The sequence below is a fragment of the Vespula pensylvanica genome, chromosome 1, assembly GCF_014466175.1.
Source record: "Vespula pensylvanica isolate Volc-1 chromosome 1, ASM1446617v1, whole genome shotgun sequence".
In the NCBI taxonomy this organism is placed as follows: domain Eukaryota; kingdom Metazoa; phylum Arthropoda; class Insecta; order Hymenoptera; family Vespidae; genus Vespula; species Vespula pensylvanica.
The window spans coordinates 14,800,353-14,825,931 of record NC_057685.1 but is presented as its reverse complement, the minus strand read 5'-3'; the positions used below and the strand labels follow the sequence as shown (position 1 = coordinate 14,825,931).

The 25,579-nt window shown below is 37.3% G+C and overlaps 2 protein-coding genes across 3 annotated transcripts in view; one reads left to right on the top strand and one right to left on the bottom strand.

The window, feature by feature from the left end:
- Positions 1 to 25,579, top strand: part of LOC122631806 — a 321,354-nt gene that overhangs the window by 33,855 nt on the left and 261,920 nt on the right. The window contains exons 2-3 of the mRNA XM_043817920.1: positions 1,029 to 5,237; positions 16,973 to 17,023. Coding sequence (XP_043673855.1) covers positions 1,986 to 5,237; positions 16,973 to 17,023 — 3,303 coding nt within the window. The 5' untranslated portion in view covers positions 1,029 to 1,985. The remainder of the gene's footprint in view (positions 1 to 1,028; positions 5,238 to 16,972; positions 17,024 to 25,579) is intronic.
- Positions 1 to 25,579, bottom strand: part of LOC122631911 — a 228,548-nt gene that overhangs the window by 192,486 nt on the left and 10,483 nt on the right. The gene's annotated exons all lie outside the window — the stretch shown is intronic.

Here is a 25,579-nt window from a genome sequence, read left to right as displayed (position 1 = left end):
CTCTCGCGGTTTTTTTCTCTCCCTCTCTCTCCCTCTCTCTATCACACATGCACACACACACACACGCGCGCGCGCGCGCGCGCGTGCACACTTTTTCTCTCATTCGTTTTATCATCCATGCCAACGGTGAAACGCACGAAAACTTTGATTGCTTCGCATTTCAAAAGGATTTCAATTTTCGTATAGCTCATAGACTGAGAGCGTCGATGTATCTGATACGGAATATTCTTCAAAATACCATTGACGAAACTAACGGAAGATAAATATTACCTTTCCATGTCGTGCGAATTGCCGTAAACGTTACGGAATATTTTCTTTGGTTATTTTTTTAATATTGTCTCAACCGGTTTTAGGTTACCTTTAATTTCTATCAAATTTTGTACCTTTTATCACATTGATCTCCCCTTCTATATGTTTCAGAGAAACAATATTTTTAATGCTTACCAGTTAGTATTAATGTAGACCCGTACAAATGGGAACGGGACAAGAAATAGTAAAATTTCAATAAATGCGTCGACAAAATGTTAATGGCATATGATATATGTCACAGACCGTATAAGCTGCATGAACGATTTAACTGTCGTTTTGAACGAACGAACGAACTGTATAAACGTAAAAGTAGCCGCATATATCTCTGTAAGTGAGCGTTTGCGTCGGCGTAGTGGGCTTATGAGTATGTGTTCTACCAGAAAGCCATTACGGTGTTTAAGTGCAAAAAGATTACTCTCCAAATGTCGACAGTTTCGAGGTCGAACAGCAGTTTATCGATTCGTCCGGGCGCGAATATTTCGTTCGGTCTAACCGCAGAAACACAAAATTTTCACGTTGCTTACCGCCAAATTCAGAAGTTTTCTGCTTTTCGTTCTGTTGAACTCTGACGCGATAAGCGAAGCTCTTATTCGAGACAATTTTTAGCAAACTTTAACCCATTTTATAGGGAACGCACGTTCCCTGGATTACCACGTTTCAAAAAGTGCGAGACGTATAACGTCGCCGAGTCAGCAAACGGAGATGTTATATTTTTACAGATCGCCCTCGGGGACTTGCATCAACGGCAACTGAAGATAGTCGCTGTCAAAACTTACACAACGTAATATATATATATATATAAAAATATATATATATTAGAAATTCCCAATGATCTGTATCGATCTCTGAATCGATGCTAGTAAAATTTGAGGAATTTAAACGTTTAATCAAAAGTCTTGGCTTGATAAGACGCGAAGAAACAAAAAGGAAATCAAATTACAGGAACAAATTTTCGAAGAATTTACATCGATGTATCGAACAAACAAAATCCTTTCGATATTATCTATCCGATATAATATAATATATTAACATATATATATACATAGATATATACTTTCTGCAAAGTGATATATCGATCTAGGCGAAGAACAACGAGCTTATTGCGTTACGCTACGCAGGCGCCATTTCCACGGCGAAGTAAAAGAGGAAAGTCCGTATAACGAGTCTCAGGGAATAAAAGTACGAGAAAGCGGAAAGAACTCGAGACACGGCTTTAAATCAAATAGACCAGAGCGTCATTCGTAGATAATTACGAGGTTCTAAGATAATTATCTTATGTCCTCTATAAGAGCGTAGAAAGCAAGACGTCGATAAATATAATTTTAATCGAAAGTCAGCGAAAGAAGATAGAGAAGAAGATAGAGAAAACAGTGCGAGAGGGAAAAGAATCGTTTGGTAATTTCGATCGTAAATCAATAAAACTGTTTCGATCAAGAAAAGAGGATCTTAGGCGCCGTAGCGAAAATACAATTAAAATTAAGTCCGACGGAGTATCAAAGTTTACATGCCTCGCACCGATCTTCTGACGTTTAGGTGGCACGAAAGATCGTCGCCGATCCGATTCGTCATCGAGGTCTAAGTTTTCCGAGGAGGGGAGCGAAAAAGTCGTCACGGTGTGTGGATTAGGGCGAATCCTCGGCTACATCGGCGGACGACCGTCGGTGGGGGCCGCCGCTATGTCACAGTCCGGATCAGGAGGCTTAACCGGATCACAGGGTCAAACTAGTCAAAACGGACAAACGATGGAAAACCAACAAACAGATTGCCACCAAAATGGCCGGGCCGATCCACCGACGGATACTACAAAACAAGACCTTTCCAATGGTTTTGAGAATCGAACCTTGGATTACGAGCGATTTTCTCAAGAGAGAAATCAACAGGGACAAACAACCGTGCAGAATCAAGATCAGCAACAACAACAGCATCCACAGCCTCAACAGCAACAGCAACAGCAGATTCAACAGCAATCACAGCAAGTACAGCAGCAACCGCAGCAGCAAGATCAACAAACCGGACAATATCCGTCTGGAAGAAGACAATCTGTTGTAGGAGTACCGGAAGATAGACATCCTCCGACTGGTCAATTACCTCCTCAGCAATACACCGTGGACAAAACAAACGCCGAAAGAATCCAGCACGTTTCTCAAACCAGCACGCAAACCGTCCCGGTACAAGCTCAACCTCAATTTGCGCCGGACTATGAGCAAAGTCAATATCCACAAATACGAGGTCAATTTGATGTTAGGTCGCAGATATATCCTCAGCAAGCTCAGTACGCGGAGAGGGCAGGTTACGTGACCAGAGACATCACGTATAGAGATCCGACGCTATATGGTCAAAGTACGGTTGCCAATCCGATGTTCGCGAGTCAAAGTCAGTATGTTACCGTCCAACACGGAACACAGATACCCTCTCAGTCGGCTAGTCCACAGCCGCCGTACTTTGCGAGCGTTGTGGTACCTCAACCACCAGGATATACACAATTTGGTAGCCAGCCTCAATATCCGTATAGTCAGTATCCTCAAACAGTTATGAATGCGGTGCCGTACAATCCCCACACGGGCATCTATCAAGCTCAACAATTCGGCCAACAATCGCCCAATCCACAGAGATTCACTCAGGAGCTGAGCCAATATCAAACGCAGCCGATAATTCAACCGATAGCTCAAAATGTCGCTCACGGAATAGCAATCGCTACGACTGAAAGGCCAAGTCGTGGCCCAAAACCGATGGTACCGCCACGTGGAAATTCAAAGATCACGCACGATACGGGACACAGAAAATCAGCTAGCGTCGACGTACCGGCATTGCAAAAAGTTAAATACGAATCGCAGAATCCCCCTCAAGATCAGATTCATCGTAGCGACGGTGCCATAATCGTACAAGGGTCGCAAATCGCTTCGGGTGAGACGCAAGAAAGGAGATATCTAACCACGATAAACCAGAATCCTAGAACAAGACAGGACGGTCTCTACGTGGACGCGAATGGTGATCAAACGGCACGGGAGAAGGTCGTGGATAATATCGGAACAGAGTGTGGTTTGTACGTTTCTAAATCGGAACACAGAAAGTCTATATCCGTTGACGTTACGACGAGTTTTCAAAGACGCAACGATACCATCACTTTTACGTTTCCCGGCGATGGAAATCAAGATATGAGCGTACCATCCAGAAAGCCAACGGTTATAGAGCCAAAACGGGTCGAGGGAACACAGGTATTTCCACCTGATCAAAGAAGATTGGACGCGAGCTTGAGAGTTTCACCTATGGCGTTTGATTCGAGACAAGAAAATCGGAAAAGCGTGGCCACCGATAGAAAGGCAGATTGGGGCAACGTGAGTCCGAATCAAAGAGTTGTCGTACCGCAAGAAAGCAGACGATCGGATTATTTCGAAGAACATAGACGGTCACCGATGAATTTGGAAGGTAAAAGAGTGGAAGACGTCAGGAGATCGCCCATGCCTTTCGTTCCGATTCGAGATACGTCTGCCGATCGGGCGAATCAGAAAAGTCCTTCGTTTGTCAATCAAAACTTCGAGAAGACCAGACAAGAACTTGCAATGTGGGCGGAACAAAGGCAGCGTCAAGAATTAGAGAGGAGCATGATGCAGAATCAAATATTTTCTACTAGCCCGCGATCTCGTAATCAATCCGAGGAAAGAAGAGAATCTCGATCTTTACATCCATCCGAAGAACGCAAAGAAACGAGAATGTCGCAGTCGGCTTTTCAACCGTTGCCGAACATCAGTCAAAGTACCATTATGGAACAACGTCGTCATTTGCGACACGTAAGTGCCGACCTAACGAAACACATGGAATTGTCTCGAAAAGATTTCGACGATCAACCGATCAGTGGTTCTGTAGCTAATCTTGGACCAGGCACGGCGAGTACCGTGTCGTCGCAAAGAGCCAGCCCAAATCTTTGTCATCAGTATCCAGCTTTGAGCGAAGCCAAATTAGACACTAAGGCCGTGCTAACAGTAGTCACCGATTTCGGAGAGTCTAATTCAACTAAACAAAGCGATCAAGTCGATCATATAATACACAGTCACAGAAAGAGTCACAATATCTCTTCGAGTTTGTTAACTCACAGCAAAAGTCAAACGGAATGTTTACAGAGCCAACTTGATTCCCAATGCGAAAAATCTGATTCCCTTCAGGCCCAACAACAACAGTTACACAATCAGCAGAGTCTCGATTTGATCTCGGAGAAACTAAGCCAGTTCGAACGTCAACAAAGCGACCTTCAAGCTAAACTGCAATGTCTTCAGAATCAAAATCAGATCTTAGATAAGGTGGCTCAATTTCAACATCAACAGAGCGACTTACAAGCACGACTACAAACTTTGCAAACGCAGAATCAGATCGGCGATAAGATTCAGCGACAACCTACGGAAATTCAACAGCACACCGTTGGAAATGACGTACACCAAATACAAATGAGTCCTTTATGTAACCATCAAGATCATTTGGAGAAGACACCCTCTTTGTCTCAGAATCAACATCAGGCGGTACACAGTCACCATCACAGTTTACTGACCACCACCTATCCGCAAAGCTCGAGCCTTCAAGCTTGCCCGTCGTCCGTTTGTGAGAAACTATCTCCACGTATCCAACACGACGTCAATGATCCGAATTCCATTCAGATACCTAACATGTCGCAGATGCCACTTCCTTGTCTCCCACAGTTCGATCGTGCTGATACGTCGCGCGGTTCGTTCTCGCAGTTTCATCGACATCAGTGTCAAATCGACAGTCACGATAATACATCGGCGACATCGGCTGGGGGAGTTGTCGGTACCGTTGGAGTTAGTGGAAGCGTCGTTGGTGGTACCACTACAACGAGCACCTTTACCGGGACCCTCAAGAAAGTTCCTCCAGAGAAGCCACCCAGACAGTCCTTGACCGTGCAGTCTCCGGAAGCAGAGGTAAAAAAAGAAAGTAAAAAAGAAAAAAAATATATAGAGGGCATGCGTCCATCAGTTAGCTGCAGAAATTTCCATTTAATTTAACAACAAACTTTTTTCCTCTTTTTCCTTTATCGAATTCTTGCATGTGTTTCGGTTTTCCTTTTGTTTTTTTCGTAGAAAAAGAAGTCACATTTTTTTTCATGAGTGTACGACCATCGATCGATTCGAATCTAAATAAAAAAGAGAACGCTCGTACCAACGTTGTCGAGAGCAAATGCATACCATAGGAAAGTTTTTCTTTCTTTTCTTTTCTTTTCATACTTTCTAGATTATTTCAAAGTAAAAATAAAAGATGCCAAAGAGAAGGGCGCCTCGTTGTGCGTTAGACAGAGATCTCCATTCTCTCCGTTTTCTCTTTTTTGTTTCCTTTTTTTGCCGCACCAGTCGAGTGGAATGAACTCGTTAGATATCAGACTCGATGTTGTCTTTGAAAACTTCGTTACGAACGTTGTGTATCTTTCACTTTACTTCCAAACCAGACCGACTCTCCGCATCTCGAGTCTGTCGCGCCTATAAAACGAGATGGGCGAACGTCCGACGACGATCTCATTCGCTAGCTCGTTGTACGTGTTTAGAATCGAGAATGGCAGATTTTACGAAGATACGATCACCCCCTTTTACTTACTTTTCTACTCTCTCTATTTTCTTTAATTCATCGATAAGGATTAATATCCCAAAGAAGTTTGCCTTCGTTACGGATTATCGTGGAAAAGTATTTCTCTAATTAAAGACGACCGGGAATAACCCTTTGAACGGGTCGATGAAAGTTGATCCGCGTCTCGTGATAAAAATAAACAAAAAAAGAAATATTGTATTATATCTCGAGAGGTGTATGAATATCATATAAATTCTTCCCAAATATTCAGGCTCTCTCGCTCTTTGTAATTCGATATCGCTGAAATAACGTTGAATATGGTAAAAAAGTGCTGTCGTTCGAAGTTTGGTATTCGTGTAACATCAAAATTGATTTATTTCGCGGTGACAGGCCTTATTCGTTCTCGTTCACATCGACGTTCCCAACGTCAACTTCAAAACGTTGCTATTCTTATAAAGTATCCATAACGTGAAGGAATGCAAATAACATGTAGGCACTTTTCACAAACGGCCTGTTCGTACCTACGTCGCTCTGTCTTCACTTTTGTCGTTTCTAGCAAAATTGGGTTAGCACAGCGACTTTCTCGCGTATGAAAAGCTCCGACGTTTACCTTGTCGATAAAGCAAATATCCCCCACCAGTTCGTACCTTCCTCCTATGCTGGACAATGGAAGAGTAAAGAGAATTCACATTTCCGACCATGGTGCTATCTTACGTAACTAATGTAGGACCGTTTCTGGGCTAAATCATGGCCCGGAGCTTCGCTTCCATTCATTCCAAGAACAATGAACGTAAATGCTTATTTGCCGTTCCCATTTACTCTCTCTCTTTCTCTCTCTGTCTCTCTCTCTCTCTCTCTCTCTCTCTCTCTCATCGTAAGTGATGAGAAACGAATACAAACGCCAGGCGTTACGAACAATTTTCATTTCGATAGGTACAAAAAGAAAGGGATACGTTTCAATAATCGACAAATATTATTTCTATCAAGAAAATGTACTCTTATTTTTCTCCTTGATGCGAAAACGATGCTTTATCAAATCTTATCTTTCATCGACCCACCCTTGCTTCTCTTATCCCATTTTAGCTGCTTGCATTTCTCATTCGAGCCATGAGAAGGTATTAAAACAAATGAGCCACGTGAACATATCCATTTCTCAATCGGCTTAAAGATGAGCAACGCGCGAGGCACCCTTTTCTAAACACGTTTCTCCCATTTAGACGAGTTCATTGCGTTCTCTCTCTCCCTCTCTTTGTCTCTATTTCTCGCCTTCTCTGTTGATGCTCGTTCTATTATTATCTTTGTTACCGAACTTTGAACTTTCGAAATGAATTCTCTCGTACATTTCAATGATAGTCACTTTTTGATCAATGTGTATCTTGGGAATATGTTATTTGGATAGATTAATAGGAACATGTAATTAGGAATATTAATATTTTGATGAAATATTTGATGATTTGTGTGTATTAAGATAGAAAACGGAAAGAAAGAAAGAAAAAGGAGAGAAACAAGTACGATGGAAACTCAATGATAATAAGCATTTCCTGTTTCTTCTTCAAAGCGAAGGGACGTTAATATTCGAGCCACAGTCCAGATTGGATGTATTTACAACGGAATCATTTTCTTGCAGTGGACGTCGAGCTTGCGGAGCTCTGCTTTCACGAGCTAGCTTTCGCAAAACAGAAATTCTCTTACTCTCGTTACGCATTACGAACTCGAGTTAGAAGCTAATTCGTGTTCTTGCGGAGGACCGAATTACCGTAGAAATCCGACTGAAAAGTTTTTAGTACTTCTTTTCTCCGCGGAACAAAGAATTCGGTACGACTTTGTAATCCGTCGTAAATTTGATTTTTCTCTTTCTCTACGATCCACTTATTTTCTTTATTCTCTTTTCTTTCCTATTCATACTTTGTCGCGAGAAACACGATAGTTTTGATCATTCGCAGTATGTTACGTTATACTTTATAAATTTTACGCTCCCGTTTTAGTTTTCTCCAACTTCCTCGCAATTTTCTAGTTACTCTCATATCTACTCTCTAAACGTTATCCAGCAAAATTGAAACTAACGGCAGCGGATAGTATTACGTTTCAGCGACATAACCTTCCTAAAATATATATATATATATATATATATATATATATATATATACACATACACACATACACACATATATCGTTTGGTAAATTGAACATACTATGCCTATGATTCTAGATCACGTCGTAAGAGATAACAACAAACGTTTATTAAGTACCACCGTGTTTTGAAAATTCAGTTTCAGAAGGACGATTACGTTATATGATTATGGAGTTTCGTTATTCATTCGTACCTTTTAATTTTCCGTTCTAAAAAAGAATATCTCATATCGACGTTATTAAAAACGAGTACGGCGAGTGTGCGAGTATAGATTTCACTTAAAGTTTATTCTTCCCGTGGAAAAACTTGCCTCTGTATACAGGACGAAGTTTATAGTTAATTATACTCGCTACCAACGTATGCAATGAGTATAGCCATAAAAAATAAAATATATGGTTTAACTCGCGGTAAAGTGAAACAAAAAATTACAAGCACGAAAAGAGAAATTATTGATCCATCGATCGTTACAGTTCGTTCGTTTAATAAATATAATTAAAATAATGTTCTCGTTTCAAACGATCGTTATTATAATTGGCATAGTTAATGAAATATAATTAAAATGATTAGATCATAATGCAGTTGTAATAACGATGTAACAATATAATATGAAAATAGAAATTATAATATAATACTCCCGTAAATAATTTCATCTGATTTTATCGAAATAGTAGGAATTTCTTTCGATGAAATATTCTTCCTGTATATGTTCAAATGAAGAAAAGTTTAAAAATAAATTTCCGTAATATTTACATTGACGGGCGAGAATTTGACTTTTCTAAAAGCATATAAAAACTGAATTGTGTCGGAAAATTGTCGACGTAAAGTAATAAAATAAAGTAACGCGGTGGTAACGATCGTTACTCATCGGTGTTACTAGCAACGTCGAGAAATATTAAACGAAGTGATGAATCAAACAAATCGCGAGTCACACTTTTGCACTTTCTGTAAGTGATGAGAACGTATCTCTATCAATTTCATAACAAAGCATTTTCACTTAAAGAACGAGATATCGCGATAAAAATCCGAGTACGTAATTTCTGTCATTGGATATAATGTATACATTTACCGAGAAACGGAACGAGAAGAATGGATAAAGAATAAAAACGTTATTCCTGTTCTGTTTATTCCCAGGGGTATGCTTCACTTCAAATCGGAGAGAATCCATCGTTTTGATAGATAATATATTGCATTAAATTATTAAAAGGATATGAATGATTCTCGAGATTCTCAATGACAATTCAACGTTGATATTTTGACGAATTAATATTCGTTTCAACTTACGATCAACTATCGATTCGGATGCACGAATGGTCCTGGGGGACCAAATAATTTTTCACGAATATGAAATATGTGTATCTAATAGAAGACAGAATGAGAGAGAAAACGGATTCAACGAATGAAATTGTTTATTAGAGAACGTAATTTTACTAAAAAAAAAAGTATCCATTTATTAATTTATCACAGACAAAGTACTCATCGCGATGCTCAAGATTACAGAAGGTTTGACTCCGAACAAGAACAATGACGCTTTTATTAACTGACATGGTAACTCGAATACTGGGCAGTTCACCGGTTGAAACATTTATGAAAAGAACAGGTCGGTTGCAGAGAATCGCAAAAAGTAAAAACACTGATAAAAGAATATAGAAGGTATTAAACCGTCGTGTTCTTTCGACTGTCTCTGACCATATAAATAATCAGAAGGCTTCGAATTCAAAAGGTCAATCGTAAATATATACGATACAGAGGTCTGAAAGAAATTCTCTTAGGATTTTTCTAAGACGAGGAATATTCCGAACCTATTTCAACCATTTTGCGTTTATACCACTCTTTGTTCTGTATTCCAAAACGCATGTAGAGATACAAATGGATAAATACAAGTCTGGATACGTTAAACGAGAAAAAAAATAAAAAAGATAAAAAAACACAAATTGACAAACGTTTCTGTCGATGACTTTCCGAGAATTTCCACAGGCTACGAATACACACAGTAAAACTTTCAAATGGATTTTTATTATTTCTATACGCTTGTAGATATTACACGTATACGTTAATACTACACTCTCTTTGTGATGCTTTTCCGAATACCAAGTCCGAACCAAAACGTTGCCATTTTCAGTACATTTTCGAACACATTCCTCATATCATATCATTTCTTTTTTTTCGCATCGTTATTTATATCCGACATCTTTCGTATCGTTCGGTTGAAAAATTGATGTCCCTTCAACGAACGATATTCGCGGTAAAACTTCATTACAAGCGAAATCACCGACGACGGCTACCACCCTGATTTCGTACTCTCCTCCGTTATCACAAAATGCGCTTCCATAGCGCATTGTGCGACTTTACCGATAACCGTTTTATATGCGACAAAATTCGATATGACGGAATGAAAAGTTTGTAAGAATGTTAGAGTGTAATGAACTGTCGAGAGTTAAAAATAAACAAAACAACCTGATACGAGATGGTGGTTTCATCGAGATGAAAAAATAAAGTCCCTTTTGACGACGTACGATACTTTTCAAACGAAAAACATAACGTACGAGAGAACAGTAAATATGAAAAAAAACACGTTTTACGTTTTTATATTTGTTATAACACACAAATAACATACACTGAGATATTCCTTAGAAAATACGAAATTAAGAAATTAACAATATTTCGATAAACATCGGGAAGGATAAGAAGAAACGAAAAAAATATACCGATTGAATTCCTATTTAACAACTATTTATCTCTCAGAACGAACTTGTTTCGAGAATTTTTTTTAAGAAGGATGCACGATTCGATGAAAACGTGCAATTCAAACGAACGCAAAAAAAAAAAGGAAAAGAATCGTGAAAAATAATTTCTCCGGCGCGTCAAATTATAACGGACACCTTGAGCCACGCATTTTCCAATTTATCAGAATGGCAGGCCATTTTTCAGCTGCGCTTTGGGAAATCGGTAGATTCAACAGGAGAAACGAGAAGCGCAACGAAAACGCTAATTACAATCACGCGACCACGATTCGAAGCGGAGTGCGGTGGCCTAGCGGCCACCCTCGTTGCTTTCCATTCCCTCTTCCTCCCCCCACCTCACCCCCACCCCTCCTCCTGCTTTCCCACCACCAACACCAACCACCTCTACCGACACCCTGTCCTCTGTCCTAGTTCTCGCATGATCCTACTCTAACGCGAGTTTCCTGCTTTCCGAAATAGATCGAGCAAGATTAAAATTTTATCAGACGTGGTTTAACGAATGTCGGATCGCGGCTTGATTCGCGAGGCAGGATAATTAATCGAACGTTGCTTCTCACGCCTCGTACTAAACGATTTTTGTTTACTTCACGTCATTATCGTTCTTCTTTTCACCGTTGTTTCGCACATTTTCGATAACCACGACGCGATAAGTACTTAACTATAACCGAACCCCGTAAGTTGATCCTTTACGGACGGTCGTCCGTGCGGAAGCGTTTTTACCGTTCTGAACGCAACGTGCTTAATTATACCTAGTTTTATACCATTTTTTTTTTTTTTTTATACGATTGTTTATTATCGTTATCACAGAATTTTCAAGCGTATATCGTTTATTCTTTGCACGCTTTCAAAATCTCTCGTCCAAGTGGACACATTCATGAATTAGAAAGTACCGTCAGCAAAGTGTACAGTTGTTTTAATAATTAATTTCTCAGTTTAATTACGACACTTTATAGCAACAAAATTGATTCTTATTTTCATGAAAGATATCATCGTTTACGATTGCTTTGATTTATCAGTCGATAACGTATAGTATCAAGTTTTCAATATTTTATTCGTTGTTATATATGATTTATCGCAAAATGCGGCAATATTTTTTTTTCTTTCATAAAGCTTATCTATTCATTAAATTTGAATCGCTAATAGCATCGAATAAGAATTTCATTTGCGATGAAAGCGAACAAAAGCGATTTCTTTGTGTCGCGCAAAACTTTATTTTTAGTGAAACATTCTATACGGAATTATTCTACATACGAATGAAATGTGAATACGATTTATTAATATAGAGAATAAAGAATATAATGGAAGAAACCCGATCATTATAGAAAATATCATTGTCAAGAACTTTGAGAAAGATCGATGATAATGGCAAGTAGATATCACGAATACAACGGACGCATTATTATACGTGTTGTAAAAAAATTAGATAATAAAATTAGCCTCATATATTCTGAGATATGTTTGACAAACGTTTAAAAATGAAAATATAGACATTTCTTCTAACAGAGAAGTATATACAATAGAAATGTTACAGAAGAAAACTTTTAACGCTAATCGCGTTCTTGCGTGTAGGCGTAGAATAATTCGAGAGATCGAGACATCGAAGACGATCGAGCTCTCTGTTCAAAGTAGAATTCTCATTTCCTTTATACGTACGTGACCTAGTCGTTACTGGATTTTCAATGGCGTGTTCCCAATCTCGACCAGTTCTCGTGGCACGTTTCGTTCCGGCGGATTGATTTGTTTTCAATACGAGCTTTTTTCTTTCCCTTCTTTTTATTTTGTTAACTTTGGCTCAAAGCCGAATTAATTGTCGTGCCGATTTAAAAAAACGTTCGCTCACGGTCCAGCATTTCCCTCCTTCTCCTTCTTTTCAATCCACTCAGAGAATGCCCTTTTATACGGAGTAGAGAAACACGAAGAAATTTCAAGTACGAATCTTCCAGTAGAGCTTTGACTGCATTCGTCGATTCTCGTTCGAGTGTTAAAAAATAGGGTATTAATCAAACATTTTGGACAGCCTTTAGAAACGACGATATTCCTTAGGAAAATCACAAATGATTTCCTCTTCCTTTCAGGAGCACGCTATTTTTCGCTCGATTAAAACTTTCAAAGTCAGAAAAGAATCGGACTCGGTAAAAAGTTGACGTCGCGCGAATATCCCATTGTTAACCCCGATGTTCCCTTTCGAAGAAACGAATTCTATGGCAATTTTTGTTGTCGCCGTATAGAAAAAGTACAAAGTTGCGGTCGGATTGCTTTTTGCCGTTTTGCCGAGGAAGAACGAGAACCATCGAGCAGGCAGCACCGGATCTTGGCGTTTAAGCGAGGAAGGAAGAAGAGTCGAGAAAAGATGGACAAAAGAATGGGAGGGGAAAGGCGGAGGAAGGAATGAGAGAGTAAATCTCGAGGAAGTGGTAGAGACCGTCGGCAATTACGGGGAAGTAGGGCGCGTTGCTTTACAATATTATCCTTGGCCCAGCGCTTGCTAGTAACTCGATGGAAAACTTGGAGTAATTACAATCGGAGGCAAGGGGGTTAAAGACGAGTCTTAAGACCAAATTTTGTAATGAGGAGAACGCTCGCCCGCACGGCCGAGCATCGAAACAGGAAAACGCCAAAGTTCAATTAAACTTTCGCCTTTCGCAAAGTTTCCGTTAAGTCTTTCGAAATAATCGGCCTTCGGAGTCGTTGGTATATGTTTTGAGGAAAGAAGAAGAAAAAAAAAAAAACAAGAAGAAAATAAAAAAGTGAGATAGTCAGCTTTTATCCACGTGTTAAGTCGTTCGGTTAGAACGACGAGTGAAATTATATATCTCGAAACGTCCAAGAAAATTAATTAGCGATCGGTAACGAGGGTTCCGTGCTCTGAGAAATCGAGTCGACGTTAAGAGAGGCTCGTTCCAATTTGCATCTAGATCGTGCGAGGACATCCCTGTTAATGCTCAAAATTGTTCTCTCGAGTCCACGACGTTTCTGGAATCGATTCTGAAAAGCGTTCTCGAACTTAAGTAAAAGTACTCGACCTTTTTTCTTTCTCCCCAAAAATTACGTTTATCGTCACGGACGTTCTTGAACCGCTCGAAACGATCGTCTCCCACAACGTCCTAGTTAACATTAACTTTTATCGAGTTTACGGCTATCCGACTCGCCTTAACTGACATTTACCATAACGACCGTTTGAATTACGTGGACGATTTCTTCCTTTTACGATAACGACACCGTTGCTCGTTTCCGAGACACATCCTTTCTTCGGCTACAACTACATCTATTCGTTTTCCTTAACCTTGCTTCTCATATTAAGTCCTCTAGTTTAGAGTTTTTCAAATGTTAAAAGCTTCCATTGTCTTAGTTCGAACTAAATCATACGATCGTTCACTGTTCGCTGATAAGTCAATCGTCTTTTGTATGAAGACTTAGAAAGTTATTTTAAAAATAACAGATAGTCCACGTACAAGAGAAACTTTATCAATCGTCGATTTACTCGAATCAAGACTGCTCGAATCAAACTTTACTATCGGTTAACAACGTGATAAAACAATCGGTCTATTGACACGCGATCTTTTATATAATTGCCACTTCGTTATTAAATTGCAAAACTATTAATGATTTAGTCGATAACTTAAAGTGCAATGCTCGATCTCGACAATTCATTGAATCGTGGTCCTATAATTAATTTACCATTAACCGCATATATCGCTGACATTGCTGATGATTTTAATTCATGTTATTAATAATCGATTGAAAATTAGTAACTCTCGATACAAGAAAATACGTGACTCGCTAATAATCGTTCTGATACATACATATCTATATCTGACCAGGACAGTTCTCGATTATTAATGGCTATTAATACCTCAAAAGAGTTTTTCAAATATTTAAAGTACTTAATTAATATACCGTCCCTATTTTGGAGTAATAAATGATTTGTTGAAATGTATAATATTTGTATATAGTATGAATATGTATATGCGAATATTACTATATTAATCCATGAAGTGAAAAAAACATTTCCTTATACTATTTCATAATTAATCAATATTAATAATTAATCATCCTAAATCAAAGCACAGATAATAACCAAATTATCGTAAAAATATTGTTTACTTTTTACTTACAATGTAACATGTTGGGAAAACCAAAAAAAAACAAAGAGAAATATGAAATCAATATATCGCTGTAGCCATGTCAGCATTTGATTTTCGACTTCCAACGAAAAATATTTTCTCATCGATTCTCTAACTGTACATGACACAGTTACCGTGGTGATACAGTAAGCAAAATTTTCGAATAAACTCGCTGTGAAAAAAAAAAAGAAAGAAAGAAAAGACGTACCAACAAAAATAGCTATTGCTTCTTTCATTCATGTTTTCATTACGTGCTTCAAAAAGTAACATGATCTTTAGAATATCAAACGTGATTTCAATTAATCGATGTATAAATAATATATACTACTGCAGTCCACATACGTAAATAAAGATACGAAAACGTAATTACTTGATCGATGAGCTATATTTTATATACGATATATATATATATATATATATATATATATATATATATATATATATATATATCTAGATACTCGACGCAATACAGCTTTCAAAATTTTAACACTTTCCGATAGATTTTCTTCTCGAAATTAAAACTCGAAATTAAAATTGCAACGAAAGATGATGCAGTTTGCGTAACCCGACGATACATTGTCCATGACAAAGATTAGAACGGCAAGACAACGACGACTAGTGGTTCAGGAAAGTGGAGTTGTAGTGGAGAAGCAACGTTCACGTTGTGCGTGACACAATCCCGGTAATTGGAACTAATTGCTAGACGTAATTATTCGGAATTAATCGAGATAAACCGCTTAATTATCACTCCTAAGCGTTTCTCTCAAACTCTCCCTCTCTCTCTATTTCTCTCTCTCTCTCTCTCTCTCTCTCTCTCTCTCTCTCACACACACTCTCATGTTGTTCTCGTCTTGCTCAATACAACTCGCTTGGCCATCGCTTGCTTCTCAATTTATCTAGCTCGTTCATTTCCGTGACCTAGAAACTAAACGCGAGTCCATTTCCATAACACTGATGTCAAATCTGTACTTATCCATATATCGGTAATTATAATTTCTTCATTTTTAATATCTGTTTATTGTCCGATCTGTTTAAATATACTTTACATAATTATCGTTTAATTAATGATACGCGATCTATACGTGAGTTGATATTTAAAATATAATCTTCAATTACGTTAACGATCCATATATAGATAAAAAATGAATAAAAAGGTAACGCATGAATATTTTTTCAACTGGAGTCAACGAAAACCCACAACGTCGATCCTATTAATTATCTAGTTAATTTTTCTTTTCCTTTCATCGTTACCAACATGATTGAACAAGAGATAGAAAGAGAAAGAGAGAGAGAGAGAGAGAGAGAGAGAGAGAGAGAGAGAGAGAGAGAGAGAGAGAGAGAGAGAGAGAGAGAGAGAGAGAGAGAGAGAGAGAGAGAGAGAGATAAATAGGAGAGAAGTAAAAAATTTCAATAGGAAATTCTTCTCGAATAATCATAAGTTTAATCGTACCATTTATTTCATTCCTTTCTTTCCCAGTTTTTCTAGTACCCGTTCGTTCGATCGAACCAGTAACCGATAGAGTAATTAAAATTTACACGCTCGCAAGAAAGATAACAGCACGTTACGATAGCGAATGATTCAATGGTACCCAGTAAATTTATCGTTTTATCGTTCGAAACGACAGTCCTACCGAAACGAAGCAAAGTGACACTGATGCTTTCTGTCTTCCGATGAGATTTATACTCCATCAGAAAGAGGGACTCAAAAGTATCTATCTATCATTGACTATCCAAATTTTATTCATAAAAGATAACGAAATCGAACGTCGGTGTCGCGTATTTGTCTTCTAGAATTTCATTTTGTCTAAATATATCACGTACAATACAATGCGATATATAATCAGAACGGCACATTCGCTGATTATAAACGCAAAATCCTAAAACAAAATAACGAGTTCTCTTTATCGTAACGTTTCAATGTTCAGTCGTCCTATAATCCCGTTCGCCGAATAGGTAGAAAGAGAAGGTAAATACATACATATATATCTAGAAGCTTTTCATTAAGCTACGCTACAAACACAACACAATCTTATTATTTCTCTTTGAAATGTCTATTAATTACTTTCCACTGAAGCGCATACCATTTTCTTTTGTTGTTTTAGAGTAACAGGAGCCAACCAGCGATCGGACTGAAGCAGACACCGAAAGCACGGGTAAGTAACCATTCTTCCATTTTCATCCTTTAATCTACGAACAGTAGTCCTATACTTTTTGTATTATTCTAGTCGTTGCTATCGTCGTTGTAGTTGTTATCGCAAAAAACAAATTCAAATAGGGAACCTACCGAAACAACGTGAACCGTACTACTAACTAGTTTGCTCAAGCTCGTTAAGAGCTTTTGATCGATCCTTGAACATGGGCGCAATTCGAGTTCTTCCAAAGTTGCCCTACCTTTTCTTATTCGCATATATCGCAATATCCATAAACGACGACATAGAACTCTTCCAAACCTCGACCCTTGCCCACATCATCACCCTTTAGCCCGATTTTTGTCTTCTGCTCTGATAATATTGCCATTTGTATGCGACCACCGAAGCGTGTACTCGACGGAGTAGACCTATATTTTTATGGTCCTCGACTTTACGAGCATGCGATTGTGAAATTTTTCAAGCGCGTAATAGGGAGCACTCATTGCTGCTAGGGTCGCCACGATAGAACTCTATTTTAAGCTATTTTATAAATACGTATATTTATATATATAATATATATGTGTATATAGATATATATACGCCAACTAAAAACATAGTCTGCATCCGAGAATCTTGATTCATTAACAGCTTCCAAAACGCTGAAAGTTTCGCGATAAATCAAAAAAAAATTATGATTATTATTATCGTTCTTGTTATACCACTAAAGTAACCGCAACCGGTAGCTTAATTGCTAGAGAATTTTTTCTCTTTTCGAAAAATAATGCCTACATTGCTTTTTCTCTTGTTCTAAAACTCACCGAAGCTCGATCGATTTACAACTCGAATAATTATTAATAATTATAATCGTATCTTTTCTTATTTATTTTACTCGATTTTATCAAAAAAAAATAAATAAATAAATAAATAATAGAAAAATTTTAATCACGACGGAATTCATTTTTTTTTTTTTTGAATCGGCTATCAACGCGAGTGGATTATAAATTTAACCTTTCGAGCATCACGACGTTACGCAAAATTTATCCGAGTGTATCAATGCCGGTGGTATTATGGCAAACGTGCATGCTACGAACAAAGCTACTAAATGACGTACTCGCGTGCTGCAATGTAACCCGTTGCCTGTAACGTGAAAGCTCAGACTCGAGTTTAATCCCCACTGGGCCTACTTTTTTTACGAGACAGACAGAGAATGGAGGAAACAAAAAGAGGCTGTAGGAGTGTATCCCTTGCCGTGGGAAAAATTACAAAAAGTGAGAGAAACATAGGGAGAGAGAGAGAGAGAGAGAGAGAGAGAGAGAGAGAGAGAGAGAGAGAGAGAGAGAGATAAAGGGGAGGAGGAAGGGAATAAGAGAGGAAGACAAGGATGAATAAAAAAAGCCTAAACTGGAGCATCAACCGTGCCGATCATTTTACCGATGTCACCTAGATGCATAATTTCAAAAATCATCAAATATTCATGCATATACACACACACACACACACACACATCATAAATATTCATGCTAAGATACATAAATATCGAAACTAAAAATATTTTCTATATGCTCGAGAATATCTCGTAGATAGAGAAACGGTGAAACTAGATGTTTTAACGGTAATGAAATTTCTAAGACGTTTCGATGCAACAGCGTTGAAATTTGTGTACGCGTAGTGGAATATTCACGGTTAGATACGTCGTTCGCTTCGTCTCTCCTCGGACGAATTCTCCGGTAGTTTCTCTCGAGGCAAATGAAATTCGAAGGATCGAAGGCCGGAAGTAGAACGAGAGCGGGCAATCGAGAGGGTAGCTACTTCGGAACGACCTAAAATCGTGCGAAGCAATTTCGTGAGATTACTTCTCGCTGTGACACGTTGGAAAAGCTATCCTCTTCGTAGAAAAGAGCTTTTTTAGAAGGACGATGGTACCCGTATCTTCTTCTCTCTCTCTTTCTTTCTTTCTTAAACAGGACATGATTTTCTCTTCCTCTCCCATTTTCTTTTTTCAACGAAAAATCTCAACGCGTTTGATCTTTCGGATTGTTCCCTTCTTTTTATGTATCAAAAAAAAGCGTAAGCCGTTTATAAGGATTAATACAAAAATTCGTGGCTACGAAGAGATGAAGAGGAAAGAGCAAAAATAAAATGGATGGCGTAATAGAGACCTTAAAGAGTAGGAAATGAAGATCTCTTTAGATACTATATTTCTAGATAAAATAAATTATCGATGGATAATATTAACCAGCAAGAAATGCAAGAGCTTAATGATAATTTTGAAATAGGAAGCTACGCTTCTAATGAAGATTGACCTAAGTTATACGAAACGTTTCTTTACCGACGAAGATCGATTAAAAATGTTATCTTAGGATATATCGCTATGTTTACTAACTTAAATTACTTGTTCATCTTGTAATCGTTTGAAACAACGCATTTATGGTAAAACGATTAGAGAGAGAGAGAGAGAGAGAGAGGGAGAGAGAAAGAGAGAGAGAAACGTTAAAGCTTGGTGTTAAAATGTACCCGGAGACCGCGTCGGAGCTCGAAAATTTCTACGGCTCGTGTATATGTCGCGTTGCTAAAGTTTACAACACCGATTGCACACCGTTGTACAACTGCATGGTCCAGAAATTGTAATACTAACGTGGCCTAGACGGTGCAGTCTAATTTAACTAGTTATACGGATAAGATCGTGCCCTTGAGGTTGAACCATTCGATTCGGTGCGAATTAAACGTGTTTACGTGAGAGTTTGCACACTAACGAGAGAGAGAGAGAGAGAGAGAGAGAGAGAGAGAGAGAGAGAGAGAGAGAGAGAGAGAGAGAAAGAGAAGAATGTGCTGAAACGTTTCAATTCTCTCAGGATTTACTTCCTCCTACATTAATTCGATTCGGAAATGGATCGTTTAATCGATCGTTTCCATTTATTATTTTCTATGAGAAATGACGAGAAAGTATTTGATACCGTTATTATTATTCACCATATACGTAAATCAAAACTCTGTTCACTCGACAAGTTCTGTTTTCCTATTCTCACCGTTCGCGTCATAATTCATCCAAGTAAAAAGGACGATCAATCCTACCGAAAGTTCGAAAAGCCGCGATTCAAAGTTAGCGTCCGCGGCCGATCTCGAGTTCCGCGCCATTAAACCATAGTGCCCAACGCTTCTTCGTTTTAGCTGCAGACACAGCTACGAATTGGCAAACTGATCGGATAGTAGAAAGTTCGCAAACAGGGCTTCCCTGTGATAGGAAGTTTTCCAATCAAAACGATACACCGAGTTCAAGATTAATAATCTTCAAGGATCTCGAGGTGACAGCTCTTAATCGGATTATTTGTCCACGATGAATTTTCGCTTTATCTTACATAGGTATTACGAAATTCGGACGAGTTATGATACCTAGACGGAAATTCTCTACTCTTCCACAAAGCTCATCGAGAGAAACCTAGAGAAAGATAAAAAGTCGCCTAAGTTGTTCGGAAGCGCGAGAATAGCTCGAAAACTTCGCGAGAGAAACACGGAAGTTGAGCGTACAACGAACTTTCGAGTTTATCTTCTTTGCTGTTATCTTTTCCTGCTACGAAAGAATAAAACGCGGTGGTAATATTTGCGAGAAAAGAACTGTAACTTTCGTTTTACTTTTGATTGAATCAAATTGAATATTAATTATATCTATAATAATTACCATACATTATAACTATGTATATGTCTATATATATATATATATATATATATATATATATATATATATATATATATATTGTTATTTGAATGTAATTCAAACAGATCTTTACAATCAAAATTTACATATTTCGATATGTTATAAAAAAAATGGTTTGAAAATTATATTAAATATATCCACCGTAACGAACGGCTATATCCGGAATATTTTTAAATGATTTCAGCAATTTATAATATTTTATCGATGAAATGAACTAAAAAAATTCTTGTTATTTTTTATCGTTAGAAACTTCATGCGTTTACGCATTGTTATATAAATTTTTGTATTATTACAAGTATCTAATATGTTGTAATCAATTATGAACGTCGTATGTATATATATATATATATCGTGAGGAACGACGTAAGAAATAAAATAATAAATTAAATGCAACACAGACGTGACAATGAAAGTTCCACACATTTGAAAACGTGTATTATGAGAATGAGAAGTGTTATGTCTCGCTCAATGTAATATGCGCGATGTGTGGTTTATGCATAAGAAAAAATAAAAAGGATACATATATCTACATGTATTCATCACGATTCGCTTTATCCAAACAAATTTCTAACTAGATTTATCCTTAATCCATTTTACGCGAAAAATACATTTATGTTTAACGTCATACAAAACCTGTTATTACGTTTAAGATTTCCTAACTTGAAATTACCTTGTCTGGAAAAAAAAAGAAGGAAAAAAAATAGGAGGAAAAACAAAAAGAAAAAAAAAGGAAGAGAGGGTAAATTTTCAAAGCTCTCAGATGCAAGGGCACGAGGTCCTTGTAACAAGCTGCGCGAATTGCAACACAGAAACGTGTTTCTCTTCCAGTTCGTTGGAAATCGTGGTTCACCGTCATAAAGTGGAGTCTCTATGGTTGCATTGTTCCGTTCTTTTCGCGTTGGAATCAAAACTCATTCTCTTTCTCTCTCTTCCACTCTCTCTTTCTCTTCACCTACATGCTATTACCTTCTTCAGTCGATCGCCGTATTAGAACGCTCCAAATCCTTCGACCGAGTACTCCAACGAGATTATGATTCCATCCGGTGTAAATATAATCTACGAATGGGTATTTTAAAAATCTCGTTACGTACTCTCTCTCTCTCTCTCTCTCTCTCTCTCTCCTCCCCTTCATGAATGCTATCTCAATCTCCCACGGAAAAAAAAGGGGGAAGAAAGTGGCTTTATTAACGATAAAGCGTTCCATGCAGAAAGATGTTGTAATTGTAACGAGTAACGGAGTTCAGCGTGAAAGCACTACTCCTTCAAAAAGTGGGTAAAGAGCTTTCTTCATACTTGAAAGTTTTTAGTACTATCGAGGCAATAGAAAATGATAGTTACGAGAGAATACAAAAAAATAAGATAACGCACTAGCCAAGATAAATGAGTAAGGAGAAGAAAAAGATTTTTACTTAACCAACTCGAGTTCTTTCGTCCAATCGAAGTCTCGACAATGTATAAGCTAAACGCCAAGTAGAGACTATCAACTTTTTCGTCGAATAAATACGTTCATTGTTTTCCTACCGAAAGATACGACTACAGGATAGATAAATGGCCAAATGTGCACGGTATTTCGGGAGAAAGCATCGCCGCCGTACACCGTACTTGTGAATGTCTCTGTATTTCTTCGTGACGTAATGAATTGGCCTGCCGCTAATTACAATTACAAATAACCATGCAACCCCTCGGTACTGTTTACTACAGCGATACTATAACATCGTCGTCGTTGCCATCGTCGTTCTCAGCTTTGATTCTCTCTCTCTCTCTCTCTCTCTCTCTCTCTCTCTCTCTCTCTCTTTCTCTCTCTCTTCCTCTCTCTTTCTTAAGCGACCTTTCACCCTCGTCCTTTTCTCTCCCACTCTCCTTTCCTCTCACGATCTTCTCTCCAACGCACGCATCTACCTTCTATCGTACTCATAGATATGCAAATAGTTAGAAACACGGAACCATCTCCACCCTGTAACTCCTTATCCTCTCTGTAGTCTCTAGCAGAGAGCGAGAAGTAGATGAGTACCCATTTGATGCTTAAAATTATATATCCACTGACTAGTTCGTATTCGTACATATAAATATATGTACTGCATATATATATGTGTATATATATATTATACAGACAGAATATATACTCATATATAATATATATACATAAATAGGAACATATAAAATTACGAGTATCCATGCATACTCAGTGGTGCGGCAAGTAGTACGTAACTTTCGGCTTATTTGATTACAAACTTTCAAATATTTCTTGAACATTGGATCTATAAGTGTATGCATGTACATCCGAATATTTATGGATTTCGTATAGGTAAATATGTATTTACGTACGCTTTCAACGTTTTCTCTTGGCACATCTCCGCATTCTCCATAAACTATTCCGGATTTAAAATCGTGAGGACATGCTTTCAAAGAGTACAAGTTTACTTGAGAATACTGTCGAACGATGAATAATATAAATAGTTGTAGTTTTATATACGCAATATTTTATATTTTATACTATCGTCTATTTACAACGTACGTTTGTTTTCCTTTTTCTTTTTCAATGACTTTATCCTTCATACAAGGATAAATATCCTTTGCAAAGGACAAAGTTCATATCCGTAGAAACACTTTATTAGACCGCATAATTCAATTCGATGATAAAACAAGATATAAAATAATATGATAGGAGAACATATTTTTTTGATATAATAATTGAATTGCTTTCTATCGAATTTCCACGAAATAAAAACGTGTACAAAAGTTTCTTTTGTGCGGTTATAATACTCTGCGGTCGACTTACACCGTGAATGTCGGAATGGAAAAGGTAGAAAGAAAGTTGACGCGTGTATGTAAAGCACGTACGTGAAGCATAAGAGTGTAAAGGTCACGATAAGAGTGCGTTACGTGGAATCACCCTGAGCTATCGGGCAAAATGTAACGTATTCCTTGCCCCTTTGGATTTTCGATAATGCGTACATTTGTTACCTACCACCAACATAGTTACTCGACGAGAATCCTAACATTCCAAGAACGTCGAGATATCGAAACGAATATGTTTTAAAAAGGGTCGCCTTACTGTGAACATATTTTATACCGCGTAATAATATCGTTTTTCCGATAGTCACGCTCTACACAAAGGTGCTCGTGTATAAAGGTCGTTATGTCGAAGTTAAATTATTTTGCTAAATAGATTTCATGGAAATAATAATAAACGCGTATATACTGAAATGTATATATATATATATACACATATATATGATACGTGTACAAAAGTATCTAAAATTTTCATTTCGCAATATGTATGTATTATCGTGTGAAATCATAATTAATAAAATCGTATACGTGATAAAACATCAAAACGGATATAACTTTTTGTGCGAAGTTTAAAGATACGTACGAATATACACGTCATTTCTTTTCTAACAATAGCCGCCGATTAATCTCAAAGTATTTATCTCAAAGTATTAAATGGATAACATTGATTAATGTCCGAGTGTAAATGATTTTGGTTATTATACTGTATTAAAAAAAAAAAAAGAAAGAAAAACTACTTTTTTAGCTACGATCGTGAGAAATTTCTTCTTACGATTATAATATTTTCATCTCTCTTAGAGTTTCATCGAGTTACTACTGAAAATAAATTATTTATCTTATTGCACGTCTTTATCTTATGTAAATAATTTAATTTCTAATTTGAAATACTAACACAACGTTCGTTGTTGTTACTTCTAGATGTCGTTTTTTTATAAAATGTCGTGTTTATCTAAAAGGAACTCTTAATTAACGAGCAGTTAATCTGTCTCTCTTAAAAGAGTTTTGTAAGCGTAACCATGTCACCATGTTTCGATCCATAATTTCGTGGTGCTCGTAATTCATTCGATGTTAAAAGCACCAAAACACCTTTCATAAAGACATACTACATACACGTATATAAATATATGTATGTGTATATATATATATATATATATATATATATATATATATATATATATTTTCGTGTTGACTAAAAAGCATTTATATTTCACACGTACCATAGTATTTTCGTGCGGTCGACGCGCGGAAGAAGAAAGAGAAACAGAGAGAAAAGGATGAAAAGAGAAGCAATGAAACGTAGAGAATAGCAACTGAATCTCGTAGATTCTAACTTATGTCGTCTTCTCTAGCGGTGCGTTTCACGCAACGCTCGTGGCTGACAGCAAGTGCAATAAATCACCGTGGGAAATTTGTATCCTTCCACGCGCTATTAAACCCAAGAACGTTTAAGGGGAAAAGATGAATGTTCAAGATGTGGGACCGATCTTTGCAATTAGAATGAAAAGCTTTAACGTTAATAGACTAAGATTACTGTTAACTACGTTAACATCGCATCAATTAACAAAATTCAAATTACAAAAAAAGAAAGAAGGAAATAAACGAAGTTACTAAACGACTGATAAAAAACGCTTTCATATCTCGTCTCTTAGACGATTCTGCGAACTTATCAAAATTAATATAAGCGCTAAAGGCACATGCTTCGTTTGAGCTTGGAAAGATTAATTTGATCATACACGATCATAGCGAAATATTACATCGCTTGTACTTTGATGATTAAATAAGTTAATGAAAATCCACTATCGCATGTTCACTGCTAACCGATAGGTATTTCATAATAATTATATAAATTAAATTCTGTTTTAGATTCGAAATTTTAATTTACTTTAGATCGAAATAATAATTAATCTGCATGAAGAGATGAAATTAAATATAAACAATCATGAAAACGTTTCAACCAACGTCTACGTTCAACATTTTTTCGATATTTTTCTAACTCGTCGTTTTATTTGTTACGCAAACCAATAAAACCATACGTACCTATTACTACTAATCGAAAAAGTTTATACGATCGATCG